General features: G+C 68.5%; 2 protein-coding genes across 3 annotated transcripts; one reads left to right on the top strand and one right to left on the bottom strand.

The window, feature by feature from the left end:
• The first annotated feature begins 234 nt into the window (after window positions 1-234).
• Window positions 235-13,284, top strand: DCAF8 (DDB1 and CUL4 associated factor 8). Of its 2 annotated transcripts, none has more exons than XM_072027922.1 (13): window positions 235-385; window positions 3,540-3,598; window positions 3,987-4,657; window positions 5,306-5,446; window positions 5,748-5,842; window positions 7,183-7,293; window positions 8,800-8,872; window positions 9,383-9,440; window positions 9,559-9,666; window positions 10,087-10,217; window positions 11,589-11,708; window positions 11,813-11,929; window positions 12,031-13,284. In XM_072027922.1, exons 2-13 carry the CDS (start codon window positions 3,550-3,552, stop codon window positions 12,142-12,144), a joined length of 1,788 nt encoding a protein of 595 aa, XP_071884023.1. In that variant the 5' UTR covers window positions 235-385; window positions 3,540-3,549; the 3' UTR covers window positions 12,145-13,284. The 2 variants fall into 2 exon arrangements, with proteins under 2 accessions (XP_071884023.1, XP_071884022.1); XM_072027921.1 differs by having other exon boundaries at window positions 12,028-13,284.
• A 953-nt stretch (window positions 13,285-14,237) lies between these two features.
• Window positions 14,238-15,881, bottom strand: PEA15 (proliferation and apoptosis adaptor protein 15). Its single transcript, XM_072027923.1, has 3 exons — window positions 15,635-15,881; window positions 14,717-14,872; window positions 14,238-14,606 (listed from the first exon to the last, which is right to left on the bottom strand). The coding sequence occupies exons 1-3, from the start codon at window positions 15,804-15,806 to the stop codon at window positions 14,542-14,544; spliced, it is 393 nt and encodes a 130-aa protein (XP_071884024.1). The 5' UTR covers window positions 15,807-15,881; the 3' UTR covers window positions 14,238-14,541.
• Window positions 15,882-18,543: the final 2,662 nt, after the last annotated feature.

The raw sequence follows: 18,543 nt of genomic DNA, 5'->3' as shown, positions 1-18,543 counted from the left end.
TACAATAACATGGGGGGGGCCGGGGGGGGAACAGGGGCGACCCTACAATAATATGGGGGGGAGGGACAAGGGCGACCCTACAATAATATGGGGAGAAACAGGGGCGACCCTACACAAACATTGAGCGACCCTACACAAACACGGGGGTCACGTGAGGACGCCGCCGTCACGTGGAGGGGCCCGGCAGGGGGAGGGGGCGGAGCGGGGCCTCCGTTGCCACGGCGACGCCAGCAGGGGGGCGGGGCCGTGCTGTCGCGCGGCGGGCCGTTGCCGTAAAGCGCGGCGCGGCGCCGTAAAGCGACCCGCGGAGGCGGCGCTCCAAGATGGCGCTGCGGGCCGGGGGCCGCGGGGGCAGCGCCTGAACGGCGGCGGCGGCGGCAGTCGGGTCGGTGCGGGACCCCCGGGCGGGGAGGGACCCCCGGGGGGGCCGGGGTCTCCCTCCTCCCCCTCCCGGGCCCGGCCAGGCCCCGGTGGCGGCGGCCTTGTCCCCCCCCGCACCCCCCCCCGCCGTTACCGGGGGCCCCGAGGCCTCCTCCCGGCGCCCCGGGGCCTTGAGGGGGGTGGGGGGGGCCCGGTCCCGCCGTGCCGTTATCGGCCCAAGGGGGGGCACGGGGGGGCCGGTTGGGCCCGGGGGGGGGCTGGGGATGTGTTTGGGGGGGTCCCGTTCATAACGGGGGGGGCCCGGGGGTGCCGGGAAGCGTTTGGGGGGGCCCCCGGTGGTCCCGGGGGGGCCTCGGTGGTCCGGGGAGGGCCCTGCTGGTCCCGGGGGGGACCCGGGGGCCGCTGCCTCTCGGGGGGGGCGCCCCCGGGATGTTTTGGGGGGGTCCTGGAGTCCCGGGGGGGTCCCGGTGACCCTCGGGGGTCGTTGAGCCTTCGGGGGGGGTCCCCGCTGCCTTCAGGTGCTGCTGGGGGGGGCACTGGGGGGGTCTCCTGGGGGTGTTTGTGCTGCTCCCAAGGACCTGCCGGGTGGGGGGCGGGGGGGTCCTGCTGCTCCTGGGGGGGGGGTTTCACATCTTGGGGGGGGACTTTAGGGGGCGGTTGTTCCTCTGGGGGGGGTCCCTAAGACCCCTGTGGGGACACTGTGTGTGACAGGGAGCGCCGGGGGGGGTGATTTCCCCCCCACACCCAGGACCGGGGGGGGGTAATTTTACTCTCAGGACCTGTTCCCGTTGCCCCAAAATCCCCTCCGGTCCTTAGGAGGGGGCGCGGGGGGGTCCCGTCCCCCTCCCCCTCCCCCCCCACTCCTTGCAGCCCCCAGGCTGTTGTCATTCCTCTGGGGGGTGGGGGGGGGTCACCGGGGGGGGGTCCCAAGCGCCCCCACCCTGCCCCGTGTCACCCCTGGGCCTCCCCCCCCTTCCAGGACGGTCCCCGGTGTCCCCCCCCCCACCCCCCCGTGGCACCGCTGTCCCAAACCGGGACACACACACCACCCCCCCCCCGAGGAGCTGCAGTCTCTGGAAAGGGGCGGGCTGGGGGCTGCGGGGCCTCATTAACCGTAATTAACCGTGTTAATTAGGGGAGGTCCTCGCTGTCCTGTGATTTTATTGCCAAAAAAAGCCCCTCGGGACCCCCCCCCCCCGTGAAGAACCTGGGAATGGGGGGGCACAGAGGGGCTGGGGGGGATGCAGAGACCCCAGAGAGGGGGTCTGTTAATTAAGGGGGGGAGTTAATGAGGAGGGGGGGAGAAATTAAGAGGGGGGGGAGAGAAATTTATTGGGGGAGGAATTAATTGGGGGGGGGAATAGGGATCGGGGATCTCCCTGGAGTCACGGGGGGGGGTTGCTTAATGAGTGCCCCCCTAACGAGCCCGGTGACCCCGTAACGAGGCAGAGCCCCCCCTGCTGGAATCATTTGGGGGGGGGGGGATGAAGCTCGGGATGCTGGGGGGGGGGCTCCCGGAGCTCCCCCCCCGCCCCCCCCCGTCCCGCTGAGGGAACTTTCCTTAAATAGAAGCGGCTCCGAGGAGCCCGCGCGGTGCCGGGGGGGGGGGGAACCGGCGGCAATCCCGGCACCGGGGGGGTCTGGGGGGGTCCAGGGGGGTGGGAATGGGGCCGGGGGGGTCCCGGTTGGACCAAAACCCCCCCCCCGGGGTCCTGGGGAGCCCAGATGCCACGGAGCTGGGGGTTTTTTGGGGCTGGGGCGGCTGCAAACGCCCGGGGAATGCCCCAGGGACCCAGTAAGGCCCAGTTTAACCCAGTAAGACCCAGTTAACCCCAGTTTGGCCCCGTTAGACACCGCCCTGCAGCCCCCCCCCCCGTGGCACCCCCCCGGTGCCGGCAGATCCCGTGGGGAGCCGGGGGGGGAGACACGGGGCCGGGAAATGCCCCGGGAGGGGGGGGGGGCGGTCCCCGAGGAGCCCCCCCAAGGATTCCCCCCCCACTTCAGAACCTCCCCCCCCGGATTCCCCCCCCCCAGGATTCCAGGATTGCCCCCCCGAGGAGCCCCCCCCCCCCCCCGAGTCCTTCACCCCGAGGAGCCGTCCCGGTCCCCCCCCCCGAGGTTTTTTGTGCACCGAGGGGGGGATTTTTAGGGCCCGACCCCCCCGGGGCCGACTGATTCCTCCCCCCTCCAGGGGATTTCCTTGTCCCTCTCAGCAGCGTTAATGAGTAATTAGGGTAATTGGGGGGGGGGGGGGCAATCACCGCTGTGAACCAAGTCCAAGCCCTGCATGCGGGAGGGGAAACCCCCCCGGGGGGGGGGCAGGACCCGCCTGCTGGGGGCCCCCTTGTTAAAGAGGAGCAGGAGTTAATTACTGGGGGTTAATTAATCACCGGGTGTTAATTACCAGGGGTTAATCCCCCCCCAGGGAAGCGGGGCGCCTCTGCCTGCCCCCAGGGAGCTTCTCCCCGAGGAATTTCTCCCAAAAAGGGGCTAAAAATAGCCAGGAACCAGGAGCCAGCCCGGCCGGCCTAAAATGTTTTTATTTTGCCTCCCCCTTGGCAAAAGCCCTGCTGCTGCTCGTGACTCCGCTCCGGCTCCCCCCCGTGCCCCCCCCCCACGAGGTGACGGCCCCCAAATTCCCCTTGCCACTCCTTGCCATGTTGTTTTTTGGGGGGGGGGGGGACACCCTCGGGAGCTGCTGCCCCCGGGCACTTTGTGGGGACCCCCCCCCGGATGCTCCCCATCCGGCAGCGTCACCGGTGGTGCTGGGGGTGGGGTTCAGAGCATGGGGAGAGGTTTTAAAACCTGTGGCTGGGGGGGGGGGGGAGGAAATCAACCCCCCCCCTCTCGAGCAGCTCCGAGGTGCCGGGGTGTTTCTGCGGCTGCAGGGACAGGAGCTGGCCCCTTGCGTCTCAGAGGGGTTTTGGGGGGGGGTCACTCACACGGAGCACATCTGGGACAGGTCCGTCCCCCCCCATGGGCTCGCGGAGGGAGAGGTTTTGGGTTTTTTTTGGGGTTTGGGGCTCCACGAGCCCCTCAGGAGCGTGGGGTCCCTCCGGGGATGTTTCACTTAGGGAGAGGGGCCACGAGCGAGTGGGGGGGGGGGGGCTCTGGTCCCTGTCCCAGCTCCAGCTTCTGCTCCCTCCCTCTCCCTCCAGGGGCAGCGAGATGTCGGACAGGGGGGGCAGCATGGACGGGAAGACAGACATCGTCAACGGTGAGTGGGGGGTCACCCCTCGGGGGGGGCTCCCGGCCCTGCGAGGTGTCCCCAGGGGCATTCGGGGGGGGGTGTCAGAGGGGGGAGCCCGGTGGGAGGCTGGGTGCTGCAGGCTGGCGCTGGGCGCAGGGCGGGGGGTGGGCGGCTGGGGGCTCGTCCCTGCTGCCCACCCACCCTGTGAGGGGGCGAGGGGGGGCTCTGGGTGCTTGTGCTCATCGGTGGGAGCAGAAATGGGCCTTTGGGTGGGGAAGGAATTGGGGTGGGGGTGTGGAAACTGAGCACTGGGGTGGGAAACTGTCTGCGGGGAGAGGGCTGGGGGGCGAGGCTGGGGTCTCGGCGGGGCCCTGGGTCTGTCCGGGAGGCTGACGGTGTCACCCCCACCGTGCAGGCAGCTTGTCCAGCAGCCCCGAGGAGATGTCAGCCGAGGAAGGCCGAGAAACCTCCTCGGGCATCGAGGTGGAGGCCTCCGACCTCAGCCTCAGCCTGACGGGGGACGACGGGGGGCCCACCCGCACCAGCGCCGAGAGCCGGGACACGGACACGGAGAGCTCGGGGGAGGAGAAGGACTCGGACAGCATGGACGACACCGGGCACTACTCCATCACCGAGGAGAGCCGGGCCCTGGAGCGCTCGCACTCGGAGGAGGAAGAGGAGGAGGAGGAGGAAGAGCAGCGCGCCCACCGCCGCGCCCAGCGCAAGCGCGCCAACCACGAGCAAGACTCCTCGGACGACGAGCAGGCGCTGGAGGACTGGGTGTCCTCGGAGACCACGGCGCTGCCCCAGCCCCGCTGGCAGGCCGTGCACGCCCTGCGCGAGAGGGAGCTGGGCTCCAGCTCCCGCTTCGTCTACGAGGCCTGCGGCGCCCGCGTCTTCGTGCAGCGCTTCCGCCTGCAGCACGGGCTGGAGGGCCACACGGGCTGCGTCAACACCCTGCACTTTAACCAGCGCGGCACCTGGCTGGCCAGCGGCAGCGACGACCTCAAGGTGGTGGTGTGGGACTGGGTCCGCCGCCAGCCGGTGCTGGAGTTCGAGAGCGGACACAAGAGCAACGTCTTCCAGGTGAGGGGGGGGGCGTGGGGAGCCCCCATTGTGGTCCCTGGGGGTTTGGGGGTGTCGCAGCGCACCCAGCGGGGTGGTTACAAGCTGGGGGGGGGGTGTGGGATATGCCCCCGTGGCGCTGTGCAGGGCAGGAGAGGTTAATTTTCAAGCTGAGAGCTGGCTGCGAGGGTTTAGAGGTGGTAATCAGCCACCAAAATTCCCCGGTGTGCCCTAAAATCAGCTGTCCCATGGTGTCCTGCCTCCGATGGGTGTCCCACACGGCTGGGATGCCCCGGGATGGCAGGGGGTGGGTGTCCCATCCTGCTGGGACCCCCCAGCCCCACTCTGGGAGCAGCTGGGGGATGCCGGGCCGTGCGGTGCCGTGCCACAGCCCTGCCACCACCAGAGGGGGCCCGGAGCCCCGCTCAGCCGCAGCCTGGAGGGGCGCTGGGACCACCAGCACCTTCCCACGTCTCCCCCATGGCTCTCAGCTCTCCCAAAACGAGATCCCGCTGATCTCTCAGCCAACCCAGCCCGTCGGGGCAGGCTGAGCCACCAGGGGAGGGGGTTGAGGACGCGCCCCTCCTGTTTCCATCCTCTCCGGACCCTCCACGTCCTCCCGCGCCCCCCCCAGCTCTCGGAGCAGCCCCTCCGCTTGGTGTCTTGCAGGCCAAGTTCCTCCCCAACAGCGGCGACTCCACGCTAGCCATGTGTGCCCGCGACGGCCAGGTCCGCGTGGCCGAGCTCTCCGCCACCCAGTGCTGCAAAAACACCAAGCGCGTGGCGCAGCACAAAGGAGCCTCGCACAAGGTGAGCCCCCGACGGCCTCCGTGGGGGGGGTCCCGCACCCCGTAACGCCCGCGGGCCCTCCCCGCTGGGGAGAGCGAGGGCAGAGCCGTGGGGGGAGTGGGCCTTGAATAATTCCTACCCACTGCCCCCCGTCTCCGAGGGCAGCGCGGGACGAGGAGGGGCTCTGGGGCTGTAAGGCAGAGGGGCAGGCGCAGAGCTGCGGGGTTTTGGGGGGGCTCCTGCTGACGGTTTGCTGGGAGAAAGGGATCTTAGCCCTTTGCCGGGTGAAAAGGGAACCAATGCCCGAGTATTTATCTTCCAGCTGGCCCTAGAACCGGATTCTCCATGCACTTTCCTATCAGCAGGTGAAGATGCTGTAGTCTTCACCATTGATCTGCGGCAAGACCGGCCTGCCTCGTGAGTATTCCTCTGCCCTGCTCCTGCTGCGGGATCGTGGGGGGAGGACGAGGCCCCCGGGGCTCGGTCGTGTAGGGCTCAGGGTCCTGCTGCCAGGCTGGGGACATTAAATTGAGAGTTTTGGGGTCAGGAGGAGCGGCGTCAGGACCTCACCTGGGTCTGGCCGTCCCGCACGAGGACGGGTTGTGCTGCGGGTCCCGGCCCCTCCGGGTGCTCGGGGAGCAGCCCCTCGGTGCCGGCAGCAGCACAGAGCCCGGAGTTCGTCTGCCTCGCTCATCACACGAGCGCTATCACGAGTTAATTGGAAAACACTAATTAGCGAGCAGCCGGGCGGGGCGTGCGGGATCGTACCCCGTGCAGCAGCGGGATCTGCTGCTCCTGACGAGCTCCCGAGCTAAATCCACGGCGGGCGTTCAAGCAGCCGCCCGGTTCTGGCAGCGTGGGGCTTTCCCAGCGTATCACAACATTGTTTTAAGGCTGATCCCACTGAGAACCCAGCGCTTCGGGGCTCGTCTCCCAGCGCTGGGGTTTTATTTGCGCGTGCGAGGGCTTTTGTCTGCAGCCCTGAACCCATCTGTTTCATAACCAGGGCCAAAACTGCCGGGGCGTTTAATCCCCATCCCTTCCCCCCCCGGTTATCTGCTGGCTCGGTTTGGGGAGGAGGCTGTCGGCCGGCGCCCTGGGGTCTGTCCCCCCCCTCGCCCCTCGTGGATCCACGCTGCTGTTGGGGCTGGGTGCAGGGAGCTGTCAGCGTGCGCAGGCAGCCCGTAGGCAGCTCCCCTCTCTCGTTAAGCTGAACGGTATAATTAGAAGAAAGACAAGCTTTGGAGCTGGCTGTTCCTTCTCGAGGATGCTGCCTCGGTTTGTGTGCGTGTCTACGGAGCCTAAACAGCCAGCCCAGACTCCTGGGGGAGGGGGAGCTGCTGTGTGGCGGATTTCGTTAAATCTGGGCCTCGTTACAGCCAGACGGGTGGGGAAAAATACCAGCAGAGGGGTTCGGCTTTGGAGCTAAGCTGATTCCGCTCTCGCTGCTGGCTGTCCGGCTCCGTCAGGCTTCAGCCTGGGCCGTGAAAAACCCCTTCAGACATTTTTGGAGGCAAACGCCAGGGGATGATTTCACCCTGCGCTATTTGACTCGCAGACGGAGCATGTGCTCGCTCCGCTTTGGAAGCTGAAATGCTTGGGTGGGTTTGGCTGTTTTTGTGTTGTTTTTTTTTTTTTTTTCTCTGGGAGTGAGTAAGAGGCTCGCGGAGCTCCTGCGTTTCCCATCTGGACCCTGTTTTGAATCCGAGGTGGATTTTTTTTGTTGTTTTGTTATTATTATTCCTCGTCTCTTAAAGGAAACTGGTTGTGACAAAGGAAAAGGAGAAGAAAGTGGGTCTGTACACCATCTACGTGAACCCAGCGAACACCTACCAGTTTGCTGTGGGAGGCAGAGATCAGTTTGTGAGGTGAGTCCGTGCTCAGCCTGGGTCAGCCGAGCCCCCAAAACAGCCACGAGCATCCCTGGGGGGGCTCACCTGGCGCCCAGCCAGCTCCGAGCCCCCCCCCCCAGGCCCACTTGTGGCTCAAACCATTCATGCCTCCGAAGCAGCACGAAGGCAAGTGGGATTAGCAGAGGAGGATTTGGATCCTTTGAGGGTTAGCGCTGGGATCCAGCATCCAGCGCGCCCTGGGGCTGGCTCAGCCTTTCCCCCAGGGCCCAGCGATTCTCCTAATGATTCTCCTAACGAGCTGCACCCACGGCTCCCGCCAGTCCCCAGCCCACCCACAGTGCCCCGTGCGCATCAGAGGCTCGGGGAAGGCTCACGGCCTCCCCTCCTGCCCCTGCCTCCCCACGAAGCCCCCAGCCAGGAATTGTCCCCCTGCAGGGCTGCAGGCACAGCACACAACCCTGATCCCATGGAGCACCCCTCAGCTGCAGGCTGTGTCTCCGTCCCTCCTGCCCCCAGCTCTCCCCTCTCTGGCCTCAGATGCTCAGGGCAGCGTCCTCCTGCTCTGGAGCTGCTGCCTCCTTGGCTCCCACATCAGCGCGGAGCTCTCCCGGAGCTGGGGGGGTTAAACCACAAATATTTGGCACCTGCTTTTTTTTGGCAGAGGCCCATGGCCCGCGGCGAGCAGCTCCAGCACAGGCACCTGCAGCGCACGGAGCCAAGTTTCCCCTCCCTTCCTACCCCAGTCCCCTCCCGAGCTTCCAGGCCTTACAGAAGAGCTGCTGAGCCCCCTGCCCAGCAGTGCCAGCAGCCTTTTTGCCCAAAGGCTTCCCCCTGAGCCCCCCCCATGGGCTCTGCAGCCCCCCGTGGTGCCGCTCAGCTCCCTGCGGCTGCGTCGGGGCCGCGGCTCCGGGCTCTGGGACTGCTCGTGCGGCGTCAGCTCCCCGCAGCGACAGCCCCGCGGGCGTCTGGCGTGCCGGCGGCATCTCCCGGGGCGCGGGGCACGCCGGCACTTCACACGTGGGCTCTGCAGGCTGCTCACGAGCAGCGGCGCCGGCGTCAAGCTGGCTCAGCGGCTTTCCAAAGAGCCCTCGGCACGGCTTCCTCCCCCCTCCTGCTTTCTGCTGCCTTTCCCTGCCGTGTCCTGAGCCACGTTTCTCCTCCCTGCCCTGCCCCGGGTGGCTCCTGGGGTGCCCCCGCATCAGGTGAACCCCTCCCGTGGGACCCCGAGGAGCCCAGGGCCCCCCCCAGGTGGTCACGTCCCCCTCGCCAAGCCGTGGCCTTTGTGCCCCCGGGCTCTGACACTGTCAGAAGCCACCAGACGGTGCCCCCGCCGTAACGAGAGGTGACATTAAGCTGCTTTGGCCACGACTGCTGCCAGCCCCGGCCGCCTGCAGCTCCGCAGCTCCCTGCCCCAGCGTCAGGGCCGGTCTTGGCACAGCGGGGTCGGCGGTGGGGCCTCCTCGCCCTCTGTGCTCCCTGGCTCTGAGACGCGAGCGTCCCACGTCTGCCGTCCCTCCCCAGGATCTACGACCAGCGGAAGATAGACGAGAACGAGAACAACGGCGTGCTGAAGAAATTCTGCCCCCACCACTTGGTGAGCGCTCGCGGTCGTGGGGCTGGGGCACCGCGGGGACGTCAGCGGTGGCCGTCGGCTCTCGTTGGCCACCGTGGCCGGGCGGATGGTGGCCCCATGGTCCCTGCGTGCCACTTCTGAGCCTGGCTCGGGGCGTGCTGAGCCCGGGGGCTGTGTGGCTGCAGGGGACCCCGGTGCTGTGTGACAAACAGGGCACGGACGGGCTCTGCCTGGGGGCTGGAGCCTGCGGTGGGGCTGGATCCACAGAGCGCTCCCCGGGGAGCTGCGCTCGCTGGCCAAGCCTCTGACGGGCTTCCTGCCTGGAAACCAGCGAGGGAAGCCGGGCAAGCGGCCTGGCTTTTTTCTTTTCTGACCCAAATCTCGCAGTGTCCTTAAAGCCCAGCCCCGGCTTAGGAAGGCGCAGCGCCTCGCTGCTGGCTGGCAGCTGGCCGCAGAGCCGAAACGCCCGCGGGTCGCGGCCTCGGAGGGAGGAGGAGGTGGGATGGGAGCTGTGTGTGTGGTTTCCCCTAGGTAAACAGCGAGTCCAAAGCCAACATCACCTGCCTCGTGTACAGCCACGACGGCTCGGGTGAGTACAGCCCTGCCCTGCCGGCCCCGCGGTGTCCGGAGCCCCGTGGTGGCACCACGGTGCCGGGGCCACCTCCACGGGCTCACGGCTGACACCCCTCTGTCCCTTCCCACCACAGAGCTGTTGGCCAGCTACAACGACGAGGACATCTATCTCTTCAACTCCTCGCACAGCGATGGGGCCGAGTACATCAAGAGATACAAGGGACACCGCAACAACGCCACGGGTAAGGGCGGCGGGGCCGGGGCGGCTCCTGCAGGCAGCAGGGCCGGGGCTCGGGGGCTTCTCCCGGCTCCCTGCCAGCCCCTCCACCTCCGCAGCCCTTTCCCCATCGGCATGTGGGGGGCTGAGGGGCTGGGCTGAGGCTTTTGGGGTTTCGGGGAGCTGTCCCCAGAGCAGCCCGGCTGGGTAAAACACCCGCTTGGAGCCCGATTCTGCAGCTCCGCACCTCTCATCCCCCTCTGAAAGACCCTTAACACAAACTCTGGGGCTTGCAAAGAATGAGCTATTATGTGGCTGGGGACGGAAGAGATCCACGCCGGTAACCTTGGAAACTCGCTGGCTGCCAGGCAGGAAGCGAATTCATGGCAGGGAGAGCTCTGCCCGGCTGCTGACGGCCTCGGGCTGCTCGTTTCTCTCCCCGCAGTGAAAGGCGTCAATTTTTACGGCCCAAAAAGCGAGTTCGTGGTGAGCGGCAGCGACTGCGGCCACATCTTCCTGTGGGAGAAATCGTCCTGCCAGATCGTGCAGTTCATGGAGGGCGACAAGGGCGGCGTGGTGAGTTGTGCCCCACGTGCTGTCCCCCCCCCCAGGCTGCTGGCTGCCCTCCGGTTCCTCACTCCTACACCATTTTTCCTCCCTTTTTCACACATTCCCCTTGAATTCCCCCCAGAAGCCAAGCAGGGGCCCCAGCAGCCCCCAAAGCCATGTCCGTGGGGTGCTCAGCACCTCCCCGCTGCCATCCTCAGGGCTTCGGTGTCACCGTCCCCACGGGGTCTGGGCAGGGAGCTGCTCCCTGCCCTGCCACCCCAGCGCTGCTCCGAGGGGATCTGAGCCCCCAAACAGCTCCGGGGGGGGAAAAACAGGGTAAAAAACCCCTCTGGGTGCTTGTCAGCGACGAGCACGGAGCCGTGAGGACGCCCGAGCTGCGGGGCCGGCTCCGGGCGCTGCTCCCCGGGGGTTTTGCAGCTGCGTGGTGCAGGGGACGGGGCCGCAGCTGCAGCGGGGCCGGCCCCGAGCCGAATTTCCCAGGCTCTTGGCCGGCCACGGGCAGGTCCCAGGCGGCCGCTGCCCCCGCACCAGCTTGTGGTGATGGGAGGGGGGGGAGCTTTGCCCATTTTGGGCCCCCCCCCACACTGTGGGCTGAGAGCTGGGGCAGGCTCGGGGGTGCTCGGGCACTGCCTGTCCCCAGTGGGCTCAGGGATGGGAGAGGAGGGGACGCTTTGGGGGCCCGCAGGTGCCAGATTTTGGGTGGGCGTTGAGCTTTTGGGGGGGGGCTCCCAGTGCAGGGCTGGTCCCGAGGTGGCTGCAGCGGCTCCGTCGCATCCCCACGTCCCTCCGGGGCTCCCTGCAGCCACCCCAATCCCACCCCAGTCCCCCCCCCGGCCCACAGTCGCCTTTTGTCTGGGTGGCCGCGGCCCCGTGCCAGCTCCTGGCACCCGCTGGCACCGCCACCCCCGGCACCGGGCAGGATCCGGCCCCGCTGCGGGTCCCTGGCCGGGCCGGGCTCCTCCTCGCTGCCCCCCAGGCTCTGGGGGTTTCCCCTTTTTTCTTTCCCTTTTTCTGGGTTTTCTCTTTTCTTTCCCTTTCCCCCCCCCTCTCTTTTGTTGCTCCCGCCGGGCGCCCCGCGCGTTATTCAGGGCTCACCGAGCCCTTTCTGCAGCCCTGGGAGCTGCGGCGTGGGGACGGCTCCGCGCTGGCACCGGCCCAGGGGCTGGCAGCACGGGGAGGGGGGGCCACGGGACCACAGCAACGCCCCCCCCAGCAGGTTTGGGGTCACCTCCATCCCCCCCTGTTAAGGATTTGGGGTAACGCAGCCCCCAAGGGGATGGGTTTGGGGTCATCAGCCTCACCGGTGGTGCTGGTTGTGGTCCCCACGGGGCTGACCATCACGTTGTGCCCCCCCCCATTTGTGTGTCCCCCCCCCAGGTGAACTGCCTGGAGCCTCACCCCCACCTCCCCGTCCTGGCCACCAGCGGCCTCGACCACGACGTCAAAATTTGGGCCCCCACAGCCGAGAACCCCACGGAGCTCACGGGCCTCAAGGAGGTGAGACCACAGCCCCCGGGGGCTGCCGGGACCCCAACCCCTGACCCCTTCCCTTGCCCCCCCAACCCCCCCTGACCCCCCACAAATTTTTTGGGTGGCCGCAGGTGATCAAGAAAAACAAACTGGAGCGGGACGAGGACAGCCTGCACCACACCGACATGTTCGACAGCCACATGCTCTGGTTCCTCATGCACCACCTCCGACAGCGGCGTCACCACCGGGTAGGTGCCCCCACCCCCCTCTCCTCCTGGGGAGCACCAGGACGGTGCCCCCCCCCTCTTCTAAACCCCTCCTTTTCTTCTCTGCCCCCCCCCCCCAGCAGCGCCGACGGGAGCCCGGGGCGCCAGACGGGGACTCGGACGATTCCCCCAGCTCCTCCGACAGCTCGGATGAGGAGGAGGAAGGCCCGGACCGGGTGCAGTGCATGCCCTCGTGAGCCCCCCCCTCACCCCCCCCACACTTTCCACCTCCCCCCCGAGCCCCGGGGCGGCGGGGGGGGGCTCCGGGCACCCCCCTACTAACACTTTGAGCTTTTTATTGACATGGTAAGGACCCCCCCCCACCGCCCCTTCCTCCTCTGCCTCGCAGCCCCAGCCCACCCGTGGGGGGGGGGGGGGGGTTGGGGGGCACCCTGCCCTCCCCAGGACCCCCCCCGGTGATGGGAGGGAGTGTGGGGGGGGATTTTTGCATTAAAGTTCCTAGCAGGAGCGTGCGCCCCCCCCCCAGCCCCATCCCTAGGAGTGCCCCCCCCTCCCCATTCCCCTTCCTGCTGGGGGGGGGGGGTGAGGGGGGGATGTGGCCCCCATCCCCCTCCCCACACCCCCCCCCTGCATTCTTCAGGGCTCTTCCCTAGCTGGGGGGGCTCTGGCCGGTGTCTGCCCCCCCCCAAGGGGCTGTGTCCCCCCCCTTTCCCCCCCCCCCCCGGGGGTGTTTGCAGAGCGTTGCTTATCTAGTTTGTACATATCAGTGATTTCACTTGGTTTTGGCCCCCCCACAACCCCCCCCTGCCCCCCCCCCTCCCAGGTCAGTGCCGGAGCCCGGGGGGGGGGTGGGTTTGGGGGGTCGGCGGGGGGGGGGGGCAGGAAGGTCCTTGAATTTTCTGTTACTTTTAGAGTTCTTTTTTTTCTTTTTTGGGGGGAGCGGTGGTGAGGGCTCCCCACCCCACCCCCCGACCCGTGCCCCCCCCCCCCCCCCCCCCCCACGCGTAGAGGCCTAATTTTATATGTATGGAACCCAGCGGGGACGGGACGGGATCGAGGTAAAATTATTGTCAAAGTTTTGAATATATATTATATAAAAACGCAATAAAAGCCAGCCGAGAGAGGCCGAGGGCTGCGCCTCCCTTCCCTCGCCTTCCCCCCCCCCCCCTCCAGCACATTGTGACCCCCCACAAGCACATTGCCCCCTCCCCGCCCAGCCGGGTCTATTTTACCCTTTTTCCTGCGTTTTCACCCCAATTTCCCCCCCCCCACAGAGCCACGCGACCCTCCAGGGTTGGGTTTCATCTCCATCTCTTTATAGGAGCTGTACACAGTCAGCGCGGTCGGGGGGGGGGGGGGGGCAAGGGGGGGGGAAATATACAGTGCTGCCCCCCCCAGCATCCCAGCAGGGGTGGGGGGGCACCAGGTACCCCCCCCGTGGGATTACAGGGTGGGGGTCCCAAACAGTCATTTTGCAACAAGAGACAGAGGGTTTTTTTTTTGGGGGGGGGGAGGGCTGCTAAATGGGGGGGGGACACACACACGAGGCGGGGGCCGCACGCAGGCTCTGCGGGTTTTAGCTTTTATTAAATAAAATATATTAACATAAACTCTCTCCGGTGCCCCCCCCCCAGCTTTGCTAGCCCCCCCCCCCAGGTTAGTAGCTAGAGCTGTTGGCCCCCCCCCAATTCTCCACACACTGCTGGGGACTGGGCCTAGTTCGCCCCCCCCCCCCCAATTACAGCCCTGGGGGGGAGGCTGGAAGGACACCCCCCTCCATCAGCCTGGTTATTTGTTTTTTGGGGGGGGTCTTCCAGTTCTGCGTGCCCCCCACCCCCAAAGCAAAATGGAGCTTTTTTTTTGGGGGGGGGGTCTTATAACAGAGCATTCCCCCATACACTGAGGGGGGTGGTTGGGGGGGTCTGGGGTGCCCCCCCTTAAATCACCCCCCAGCACAGGGGCTCCCACTGCCCCCCCCCCCACGTCACCTCCTCATCCCCCCTCCCTCTGCACCCCCACAGGGCAGGGGGGACACGCTGCAAATGTGCCCCCCCCCTCCTCAGGTGGGGGCTGAGTCCTCACAACCTCCTCAGCCTCCAGCCTGCCCCGGGGGGGTCCCATGGGCCCCCCCCCATCCACACAGCGCCGCTGCTCGCCTCCATCCCCACCTGCCCCCTCCTTCATCCTCGTGCCCCCCCCCCAGCCACCTGCCTCTGGGGTCCCTGTCCCCAGTGTGTTGGTTTTTTTTTTTGGGGAGGGGGGGGTGGTCCCTTTGCCTGTTCCCCCCCTCCCCAGGCCATAATTAGAGGGGGGGTCCCTGTTTTTGTTATCCCCCCTTCCCAGTGAGGGCTTTGGGCAGCGGGGGGGGGTCCCTGGGAATAGCAAAGCTGCCCCCCCCCCAAACACACGCACACACACACGTGCACACCCACGCACACGCAGAGCCGCCCCCAGCCCTGGCTTTTGGGGGGGGGGCGCGTTAAGACTTTGTTAGTGACCGTGCTGCCCCCCCCGCCCGCCCCAGCCCCGGGGCCGGAGAGGCGGCAGGGGGGGACACGGGGGCCGCAGCCTCCCCCCACCTCCTCCTCTTCTTCCTCCTCCTCCTCCTCCTCGTCTTCTTCCTCGCCCCCCCCTCAGGCTTTTTTGGGCGGGGGGGCCAGTTTGATGATCTCCTCCTCCGAGGGCTGCCGGATGATGTCTGCCGAGAAATTTGGGGAAGGGGGTCACCGGGGGGGGGCTGCGTGGTGTGCATCCCCACCGAGCATGGGGGGGGTCCTATGGGGCCGGGGGGGCGCGGGGGGGGCTCACCCTTGTACTTCTTGGCGCTGGGGATGCGGGTGAGCTTGGTGTCCACCTCGTCCTCCTCCGAGATCTTGAGCACCTGGGTGCGGTACTGCACCACCATGGTCAGCAGGTCGGGGCGCCGCGAGATCTCGAAGATGTGCTCGATGTACGACAGGTTGGCTGCGGGCACGGGGGGGGGGCAGGGGGCAGGGGGCGTCACCATAGGGACGGGGACACCGGGACAGGGGGCGTCACCATAGGGACAGGGGTGTCGAGGACAGGGGGCGTCAGGATGGGGGCAGGAGATGTTGGGGACAGGGGGCATCACCATGGGGACAGGGTGTCAGGGATGGGGGGCATCAGGATGGGGACAGGGGGTGTTGGGGACGGGGCGTCACCATGGGGATGGGGTGTTGGGGATGGGGACGTCGCCATAGGAATAGGGGACATTGGGACAGGGGGCATTGGGGACAGGAGATGTTGGGGACAGGGGGCGTTGGGATGGCAGGAGCTGGGGATGGGATCAGGCAGGGAAAGGGACTGGGGCTGAGGACTGGGAGAGGGGGCAAGGGACAGGGACAGGGAGCAGGGCCAGCAGCAGGTGACAGGGACTGGAAGCAGGAGAGGGGACAGGGCTGGGGGACAGGGCTGGGGACCAGGAGAGGGGACAGGGATGGGGACTGCGATGGGGAGAAGAAATGGAGCCAGGGGACATGGATGGGAGCAGAGACCAAGGTTGGGGACTGGGAAAGGGGACAGGGACAGGGGCAGGGACCGGGAGTGGGGCAGGGAGCGGGGCCACAGCCAGCGGGGGGGACTGGGATGAGGGGATGGAGAGCAGGGGACCAGGGAAAGGGGTCAGAGGAGCAGGATGGGGACAGGGACAGGGATGGGGACCGGGATGGGGACGGGGACCTGGTGTCGGGGCGGGGGGGGGCTCACCCTTGTCCAGCTTGCTGTGCTTCTCGAGGAAGGCGAACCAGTGGTGGCTGGTGGCGATGGCCTCGCCCTCGCCGCTGGGGATGTCCTCCTTGCACGCCGACTTCAGCTGCTCCAGGTCCTCGGCCGTGATGTTCTGCGCCAGCTCCTCCAGGAGGCTGCGGTACTCGGCCATGGCTGGCGCCACCCGCGTCACGAGCGGCCCGGCCTCAGCCGCCCCCCCCCAGGACCCCCCCAGGACCCCCCCGACACTCACACACTCGCTCACACGCTCTCCATCCCTCCCTGCCGCCCCCCCCCCCCGGCTCCGCTGGGCCGTGACTCATGTGATGCTCACGGGATGTGACAGGGCTGGGGACGAAGGGACCCGCTGGGCGCACGCGCTGGGGCCTCGCACGGCCCCCCCCAGCATAATATGACCCCCCCCCGGCACAACAACCCCCCCCCAGCACACCCCACACACCCCTTGCACACCCAGCGCATCACCCCCACGATGGCTCAGGGACACAGGGGGGCACCCCAAGGCTGGGGGGGGGGTGGGACAGGGGCACCCCCAACCCCAGGTGTGGGTCATGGGGATGGGGACCCCCCCCTCTTATCACCCTGTCCCCCCCCTCCATCTCCTGCTGCACCTCGGTCACCGTGGTGACCCCCCCCCCGGGATGCGGTTACCGTGGCGATCGCAGCACCCGCCTGGCCTTTGGGTGCCCCCCCCCTCCTCACAGCCCCACCCCGGCAGTGGCACCCATGGGTGCTGTGTGTGTGTGTGGGGGGGGGGGGTGCTGGCACCACGCGGGAGGGCACAGATGGGCACACGTGTGCACACGCACGCCGCCACCCACCCTGACACGTGCACCCACCCCCCACACCACCACCCCCGCCCTCGGAGCCACCTGCGCGCACCCCCCCCGCCCACGGCCCCGCAGCCGTACGCACACGGCCACACACGTGCACACGCGTGTGAACGCATGCCCAGGTGCACCCCCCCCCCCCATTTGCACCCCCGCATTCGGACAACCACGGACACCCCCCTTTGCACCCATGGGCACCCCCCCATTTGCACCCCCCCCATTTGCACCCCCCCATTTGCACACCCACGTGCACACACACACACACGTGTGCACACGCGTGTCCCACCCCCATCCAGCCCAATGACTCAGCCCTTGCACACTTGCCCCCCCCTCCCAATCCTGTGCCCCCCCCTTCAGCTGCTGTCCCGGCCCCCCCCCGCCCTCCCATTCACCCCATGCAAATCACCTCATGATATGCATGAGGGGCGTGGCCCGTCCCGAGCAGTGATGGGGGGGGAGGCTCCGGCTCCCCCCCCTCCTTCCCCATCACCCACCCGTGGGTGCCCCTTGGGGGGGTCTGGGGGGCGCCCGGCCCCGTTTTGGGCGCTGCCCTAAACCCCTGCACCGGCGGGGGGGCCCGGGGGGGGGGGCCGGCAGGATGCGGGGGGCCGCTTCCTTCCCGCCTTTGTCTCCCGCGCTCCGTCCATTGCGCCAGAGGGGGGGGGGCGCTGGATTTGGGGGGGGGGGGACACGGGGATAGCAGTGGGGGGGGGGGGGCGCCAAATAACGGTCCCAATCCCCCCCTCCCCCGGGATTTTTGGGGTCCAGCACCCCCGGGCAGGAGACAAACGGGACGGGGGGGTGAGGGAGGTGCCCCCCCCGCACCTCCCGGCTCCCCATCATTTTGGGGACCCCCCCTGCATCCCCCCCCCCACCGTGTGCCGGGGGGGGGGGACAAGGGCCCCTTTGTGCCGCCGGGGACAATGCGGCCGCGGCCCGGCCCCCGCGGGGGAAACTGAGTCACGGCCGGGGGCGGCCCCACGGGGCCGGGGGGGGGGCAGCGGGGCCCACGGCCACCGCCCCGGGACCGGCACCGGCACCGGCACCGCACCGGGGGGGGGCCACAGCTGGGCACATCTGGCCGTGCCCCCCCCCCCCCAAAGCACCTCCCTGCCTCAGTTTCCCCGCCAGCCTCGGGGCATCCCCCGGGGGATGTGTGTGTCCGGGGGGGGGGGGGGTCCCGCTCCCCACGCCCCCCCCCCCCCAGCCCTCCCCTTCCTGGGGCCGCGGGGCGGAAAGCGCGGCCCCCGGTGGCGCCGCCGCCCCGGCTCGGCCCAGTTTGGCCCCAGTTTGGCCCCAGTTCGCTCCCAGCACGGCCCGGGGCACGTGGCCGCATCACGCGCCGGGGGAGGAACGCGGGGCTGGGGCGGGGGGGGACATCGGGGGAGGGGGGGGCAGCGCACGCGGGGACCGGGGCGGGGGATGCGGCGGGTGCCCCGGTGCCCCGTCGGCGGACCCGGTGGCGCCGAGGGGGGGGAGCGCGCGGGCCTGGTTTCCCCCGGCCGTCACGGGTTCAGAACCCACGGGCGCCGGAGCAAAGGGAAAATGAACCGGGACCCGGGGGCAACGGGGGTGGGGTTGGCGGGGGCGTCCCGGTCCCGCCGAGGCCGGGGGCTCCGGCGTGGCCCGGTCCTGGCCGCGGATCGGGGCGGGAGAGCCGCCGACAGGGAGCATCACCGGGAGGGGGGGGGGCGTCACGGGGCGGGGGGGGCGCCGACGGGGGCTGGGGGGAGACGTCAAGGGAGGAAGCGGAGACCGGGAGGAGGTCGGCGCGGGAGGGAGGCTGGTGGCGCGGGGGAGGGGCGCCGCAGCCCGGCTGCGGAGCGGGCCGAGGACCGGATGGAGGCGGCGGCTGCAGGCGGGGAGGGAGGGAGGAAGTCCCCCGGTATGGGCGCGGGTTCGCCTTCCCATTCCCCTTTCCATTCCCGTTCCCATTCGTACCAGTCCCATTCCCCGCCCCGCTCTTACCAGCCCGACTGGGGCAGTCCCGGTGGCGGTGCCGGTGCCATTCCTGCCGCTCGGTCCTGGTGCCTGCCGCTGCTGCCAGCCGCGGGGGCGGGG

Source organism: Anas platyrhynchos, chromosome 26 (genome assembly GCF_047663525.1).
Source record: "Anas platyrhynchos isolate ZD024472 breed Pekin duck chromosome 26, IASCAAS_PekinDuck_T2T, whole genome shotgun sequence".
NCBI lineage: Eukaryota > Metazoa > Chordata > Aves > Anseriformes > Anatidae > Anas > Anas platyrhynchos.
This window is presented reverse-complemented; position numbering and strand designations above follow the sequence as displayed.